Source organism: Acanthisitta chloris, unplaced genomic scaffold (genome assembly GCF_000695815.1).
Source record: "Acanthisitta chloris isolate BGI_N310 unplaced genomic scaffold, ASM69581v1 scaffold42901, whole genome shotgun sequence".
Classification (NCBI taxonomy): Eukaryota; Metazoa; Chordata; class Aves; order Passeriformes; family Acanthisittidae; genus Acanthisitta; species Acanthisitta chloris.
In genome coordinates, this window is record NW_008658492.1 from 6,629 (window position 1) to 14,062 (window position 7,434).

The window sequence follows — 7,434 nt, forward strand, 5'->3', positions numbered from 1 at the left end:
CTGGCACCCAAAATAGTATTGCTACTTTCTTGCACTAGGGTATGGCCATAGGATACTTCTTGCTGGAAAAACACCTTCATTTGTGCCCGGGAGGCAGCACAACAATAGTGCAGTAGCTGACAGAGTGGGTTTACTTTACTGATCCACTTCACACACCTTGCACGGGCAGGATCTCTGGCACAGGGAAATTCCTCTGTGTGTGGGGACCTACCTGATCTGTCACGTGAAATTTGGACCAGTCTGGGCATCCATGGCACTGTGATGCTCAGTACATTATTTTTGTGCATAGACAGGAGTACAATGTAAAGGAGCCAAGTCTGGCGTAGATTTAAGAGGCAGGGTGTGCTGATTAGCATGTAATTCGATTTTCTAGGCACTACAGTAAACAGCATTAAGTGCAAAATGCAGTGATTGCTCGTGATAGCACTTTCTCGGCTTTATCTTGGTGCCTGCAGCAGCTGGGTAGAACTGTTACAGCTCTTCAGCAGGCACCAGCAAAGCTGGCAGTACTGCTTTCTTGGGCAGAGACAAATAAGAAGACTAAGACAAATACTGCCCTTATGAAAGGGTTTGGGTAGCTATATCTACAGAGCACAGCTCACACACATATTTCTCCTGCTATCCCTGTTCCTTCCACATTCCCCAGTGGGTCAGCTGGGGCCAGCACTGCTGTGGGTTACTCAGAAGAAGAGGTGGTATGATAGTCTGATTTTCTCCATCAGTATTGTGTTTTCCTCCAGTAAATATATGTCCATACCTTTTCCAGCATGGATTTGGTAGAAGAAATCCCTTATCTTTATTCTTGTGCCACAGTTGGACCATGGGTTGAAGAAGCCCCTTGGCCTGGCAGCTCTGAGCTGACAGGCTTATCTCCTGGCTTCACCAGCTAAGAACAGACTCACTTTTGGTCTCATGCTGTCATACTTGCTAAGCCCTTTGTTTGCTGTAACTGAAGGACTGCCTTCTTCACACCTCACATTTACAAGCACAAAATTATTGTGCTGCATCATTTCAGCATAAGAACAAGTAAAGTCTTTCCACAGAAGTGCTGCACTGAAGCCATGCACTGATGAGACTGTTTTCTCTTCCCCCCAAAGCCAGCTTCAGCCCATGGCCATCAGTGATAGCTGTTGTTAGGAGAGGCTCCCTCAGCCCTCTCATCTTGATTGTCACCTTGCACCATGTATATAGTGTTGAAATCAGCTCTCCGGCTGTTCCGTTGGCATAGCATGTGCAAGAAGAGGACAGGCATCCTGGTGGTGCTCATCCCTACCAAAATGACAACAAATTTCGAGTACAATACCTCTCATTTCCTCTTGTTCTGGGGGGGTAGTGCACAGGAGGAGGTGGACAGAAAGATGGTATTTGCTGAGAGACCTGGCACAATCAGGAATGTGTTGGAAGCTGTCGGGAAGAATTAAGTTAAGGGCGAGCGCTCTGGCATGGGAAGGACTGGGCGAGGATGCCACAGAGGCAGCTCCACAGAGCTGCCCTGCAGCCATTCCCTCCCTGTGCCTCTGATAAAGGCAGGCAGTTGTTGTCTGTGGAATGTTTTCTTACCTAATCCCATTAGGAAATTAGGGTTTCTTAATGACTGTGAGAGGATTGCTGTTTAACATGATAGAGAATGGGCCGGTGCCTGTCTGAACTTCAGCTTGATACATTTTGTGCTCTTGATAGAAATTCCATAACTTTTATGCTACACACATTATCCAGCATCCTGAAAATGTCCTTCATTTCTCTTCAAAGCACTTAGGTACCTGCTTGTTCCTAAAAGAGTTTTACAAGTCTTGGAGAACATTCACGCACTTGTCCAGGATGTGTTCTGCTTCCACATCTTGATTAAATGAGTAAATGCTTTAATTTTTGTATCATATCAGTAGAACTATAACAAAAATCAAATCATCTCTCCTTTTTTGAGGCTTGAGGATCAAGCACATCAGTGGGGACTGAATCAGGGCACTTACGGGCCCAGAGCAAAAGGTTTCACAGACTTGGCTGCCCTAAACCCCTATCATCAGACAGCTAAGGAGAATAAGTAGCATCATTTCTATTCTTTGGGGAAAATCAGATGAAATGAAGTTTCCTTGTGATTGCTGTGTATATTATCTTTAGAAGGACTGTGCTAAGGAGAGGTTGCTGCTTTGCTGTGAGATGGAGAGACCTTGCTGGCTGATGCAGCAAAGCAGTAGTCCACAGTATTCATTATTGATACTCGCAAGAGCTGGTTGAGGCTCTACTTTCACTAGCACCAAGAAGCCATTTGCAGAGCTGGTGGGGGGGCAGCACAGCCTAGGGGGGCTCCTGCCCTGCTCCCATGGTGCCAGGGCTGCTGTCAGCCAGGTTTCCTGGTCACCTCTCACAGGCAAAGCCTCACGAGAGATGTTCTCCTGGCCACTGAGATACACAGCATTTTCCCGCATGGCTGAACCCATCCCCTGCTGTGTGAGGTGCCAGTATCCCTGTCTGTCCTGCTGTAGCTTCACAGTTGATTTAGGCTGATCTAAACATGAGCTGTAGTCAAAATGAGGGCAAGTCCCACTGCCCAAACCTCAGACACCATCCCTGTGCAGAAGTGTGGCCTTGGCATCAGGTTTTACACTAAAATATTGTCCTGAGAAACTAAAGGTTTTGCTGGGTCAAATTTGACATTTGCTTTTAGCCGCAGTGGCACTGAAACAGGAGAGCTCAACATGTCAAAGAGCAACTTAAAACCAGTATCTTGTAGAATGAATCTGCTGTTTATTTAAAAAGCAATATGCAGTTTGCCAGCTGAAGGACTTTTAGTTACCTGGTATTGTTTGGAGCTCTAGAGGACTTCAAGCACCCAACAGCTGCATATGGATGTAAGTCGAGCAGGAAACCCTGCAAGTATTGGCATTGATCAGCCAAAGAGGTACATGTCTAGAGCTGATGGTTTAAAATGTTACTCCAATAGGTCTCATAGATTCACATCCCAGAGGGTGAATGAAATCAATCCAGTGCCATTGATCTGCAGCAGGCTGTGATTTGTGGAGCCCTGGGGATGAGTACTGAATGCTACTACCTGACTTGCTGCTGCTTCTGTTTGTGCCTTGAAAATAAGTAATCTGTGAACAGACCAACCTTGATGTCTTTGGGTCAGGCTGGAAACATTTCTGTGGTCACAAGGCATGCACTAGCAAGGCAAATAAAAATATGATGCTAGAAATAGAAGGGCTAAATATGAAGGTGATTGGAAGAGGTTTTGGGAGAGGATAACGAGGAAGATACATAAGTTAACAGAGCTGGAGAGAGAGTGTCAAAAGAGCCGAAGATTTGGAGGGAGTTCAGAGTAGGGTAGAAAGCCAGAGAGGTGTGTGGGAGATGAGACCTGTGACAAAAGGCTTGACAGAATCAAGTCTGCTCCATCTAAAGAAAATAAGCACAAGGGAGATAATCACTTGCAAATACACAGTGAGGACTTGCAAAGCAGCCAGCAATCAATTTTCAGATAATGGACGTGATCTTTAAATAAACTAGTAACAGGGAATGAGGGTGGAATAAGTACCTGATTTATCATCCCATCTTTTTATGCTGCAGGAGCAATGCAACTGTATTTTCTTCTCTGAGCTTCTCCTTTCTACCTCCTGAATCATAAAGTCAAAGCAGCACCTTTGCAGCTGAGTCTTTTCTGTGACACGAGGTTTTACAGAGCTGCCAGGCTCCTTGCCTTGCTGCTATTTTGAACAGATGCTGCTCAAGGGCTTACTGAGCCATGCTTGAAATGGCCCTGAGATCAAGGTGGAAGACTATTTTGAGCCAGCAGAAAGCAGAGAGAGGACCTTTCCCGGACAGGACAGTATTTCACTGAAAAGCAACAGGACAGCAGGACCTCTGTCTATTTTCCTGCGACCAGGAATTTGTCCTTGTGCAGCAGATTTCTGGAGTCCTTCAGAAAATCAATTCTGAACTTGCTTCAATGTAACCATTAGGCTCCACTTTGTTGCAAGGTGTGGGACCCACCAGTCCTAAGGGTTAATGCAGGTCATGTGTGTGTTGCCTGTGTCCTATGCCAGTAGATAGAACAAATACTACCATCTCTTTCAGTTTGCAGTTCATACCTCCTTTCACTTTGCCTCTGAAACTTGTCTTCCCCCAGCTATCTGCCCTGCAAACCATCTTGCTGCCTTCCCCAGGCTCCTCAGGAGGGGCAAAGTAGACAGGAGGAATGTAAACCATCCCACTTGTATCAGGAATTAACTACTAAAAATTGACTAAAATACTCACTTTCTGTAGAGCAAATGCTGTAACAATTAGCTTTACCAGGCAGTCAAGTCAACCTGGGTCTCTTCAGTGATGCAGAAGCTGGGAAAGTCATGTTTCCTCCAACAGCCTCCAGTTCCTTGCATATACTGTGTTAGAGGGACTCTTCTCTCTTCTCCACACCACCTGCACAAAGACCAAAGTAGCTGATCCTTCCTCTTGGACCTTAAAAGGGGCAGAGCTGTCAATCCCACCCAAGACTGCTGGCTGGGAGCCAGTGAGCTTAGCCCACCCAGGCATAAACCCATGTGGCACTCACAGCAAATTGTTTCTCTCCCAAAGGAGAAGTCAGGCCATGTTATGGGATGTTTATGATAGCTGATACCTCATGCTGTTTTTAAGCAGGGCCCTTTAGGCATGCACATGGAGCCCCTTGGGCCAGCTTAGAATTATATCTGGGGTCTCTGTCTGGTTGCATCACTGAAATAGCACAGGAATAAATCTGCCTTTCACTGCTGCTTTGTGAGATCCACATCTGACCATGGCAGGGCCAGGCTTTTATCTGGGATGTCTGTCTTTTGTCCAAGATCTGGTGTATAGATGTAGGATGCAAAGCTGTGTGTGCACTTGCTCTCCTGCTGTGTCAGGGCACTGCTTGCCACTTACACTGTGTGCTGCCCTCCAAGCACAGCCATCCACTGCTGCTGGCATTGCTCCAGGCTGTGAGCTTCCATGGGATGTAACTTGAAGCATGAGCAGAGAGAGGAGCAGAAAGTAGCACCTGGGCCTTTTTTCCTGGGAATAGAGGCATTTCCTTGTTTCATAAGGTATTATGAACATATATAGGTTAGAGAATGGGTTAATTTCTTAAAAACGCCTCCCAGAGAGGAGGACACATAGGTGCTGCCCTCACATAGATCTCAAAGACAGTATGTGTGGCATAAAGTTCATACAGATATTTGGCTAATGACATCTAGTAAAATTACCTACAAAGCAGAAAGAATGGCTGTGGGTTGCAACAGAGCGTAAAGGTGTTTTTTTCTTTTCTGTTTTCCTGTAACCTCTCCAGATTTTTCCACCATGTTTGGGAAAAAGAAGAAAAGACTTGAAATTTCTGGGCCCTCTAACTTCGAGCACCGGGTCCACACTGGCTTTGACCACCGGGAGCAGAAGTTCACGGGACTACCTCAGCAGTGGCACAGTTTGCTGGCAGACACGGCCAACCGGCCGAAGCCTATGGTGGATCCATCATGCATCACTCCCATCCAGCTCGCGCCTATGAAGGTATTGTGCAGAGTCACTTCTGAGTTCCTTAACCTGCCTTTAATTGCTTGTAATCTTAATGAAGTAATACCAGTAGGGTGTTGGTATTATATAGTGGCTGGGCACGGCTGGGCAGTGTGGAACTACAGAGAGAGCTGCAAATGCAAACATTTAACTTCAGAGCTGCAAGGGAAAGAATTATATATATAAAACTTGTACAAATGTCCCAAAAGAGTATGAGTCATGGGTCTTGTAGGGGCCAAGTCTTCACACTCCTAGGCTGCAGAAGGAAAAGCCACAAGTCCCAGTGGAGGCCCAAAATGATGCTCCTTTGCAGCATAAAGTTCCTTGATAATTAATTTAAGAAGAGTGCTTTAGGCAAAGGCAGTTTGGAGCAAGGGAGAGAGGAAAAAGTACACCAAAGGAAAAAAAATTAAATTGCTTGTTCAGCCAGGCAAGGAGCTCAGGGAGGGATCTCATTGCCACCTGCTGCTGCCTGGAGCGGGTCAGACATGGTGATGAAGCTCACTGGGTAGTGAAATGAGGGGAAACAGCCCCAGGCTGTGGCTTGGGAAGTCCAGGCTGGACCGCTGGGAAACTTGAAGGAAAACCTTGGCTTAGAGAGTAGAGCAGCACTGGACAGGGAGCCAGTGTGGCTCTGGGGTCCCCATCCAGAGGCTCAGGGTTCTAGTAGACAAATTGGCCCTGATTTAGCAATGTTTCTGGGATTGTACATCCTAACATCCAAGTGAATCACACCTCTGTGGTGGTGGTAGCCTATACCCTGCCAGCCATGGACAACTCCCCATTAAGCAGCTGCAAAATAAATTTAGGATTTCATTTTCATGTGGATTTTTCTGCAGCAAGGGAAAATCAGATAATCCTGAGAGCACAGACCCTGTAGTTATATTTGCTAAGTGCTCTTTGCTAAATTTACATTTACTGCCTGTTCCTGAAGGACACTCATCACTTGCTGATGAGGACTGATGGGTGTTGCTACAGAGCAAAGGGAGTAAAACCAAGGTCTTGATTTTCTGCTGTAATAAAACATCTCACTTTGTAATAGAGGCCCAGAATAATGAGGAAAAAAGTAGACAAGCCTTTTTTGTGCTAGAGGAGAAGAGCAACTTTGTTCCACAGCCCTTCTAAACACCAAAAATATCTGGATGTTTTGACATGAACGTATGAAGATGTTTTAAAATGCAGAAAGGAAAAAAAGCAACAAGGGTTTGCTATCTTGCAGCAGTACCATCTCTTTTCTGTAGTTCTGGAGCCATAAATCCGTAAGCCTGAAAGTTTTAAATTGCATTAGGTTTCTCAGCACCATACAGGTGATACAACTTTGGGCTTCAGCCTGCAAATGGACATGTGCAGAAATAATACACACAGTAGGGTGTGAAGGATTAGGCCCCACATGAGCAGTTTCCCCGTTTTGAAGTGGAGAAAATCAGTGTCAGTTCTAGCCAAGTAATTGTAAATTCTTGCTTTTCTGTCTGTGTTTTCAGGGGTCTACATATGTCTGTGTACTGGGTCTATATATGCACATGTACTTCTGAACTAAACCATCCTGTGCTAGGGAAGGGCTGGGGCTGGGAGCCAAAATGGGGGTTCCAATCCAAGCTCATTCTTCCATTGTAGCCTTGGGCTGTGGTGGTCCTTGTCGCCGCCATGTATCCCACAGCATCTTCGCAGGATGTCTGTCCCAGGGACAGGATGCCTGCAACCTGCTACCCATTGCAGCAGTGGCTGTGGGGCTGAGTACAAATGAGCCCATCTGCAGAGACACCTCCTGGAAGAGTTTTCTGTGTAGTTGAAAGATGTGAATTTGAAAGGAGATTACCCAAATTGCAGCTGATTGCATGCCACTGCTCCAAAGGTGTAGTTAGATGAGGAAATGAGGTTAAGGCTGAAGCATTCAAGAAATTGTGCCTTCACCCTCCAAGTTTC

The 7,434-nt window shown here is 45.9% G+C and overlaps 1 protein-coding gene across 1 annotated transcript in view; it reads left to right on the forward strand.

The window, feature by feature from the left end:
- Positions 1 to 1,397: 1,397 nt before the first annotated feature.
- LOC103812093 (serine/threonine-protein kinase PAK 7-like) overlaps positions 1,398 to 7,434 on the forward strand; it is a 24,471-nt gene continuing 18,434 nt past the window's right edge. The window contains exons 1-2 of the mRNA XM_009085100.1: positions 1,398 to 1,428; positions 5,294 to 5,508. Coding sequence (XP_009083348.1) covers positions 5,305 to 5,508 — 204 coding nt within the window. The 5' untranslated portion in view covers positions 1,398 to 1,428; positions 5,294 to 5,304. The remainder of the gene's footprint in view (positions 1,429 to 5,293; positions 5,509 to 7,434) is intronic.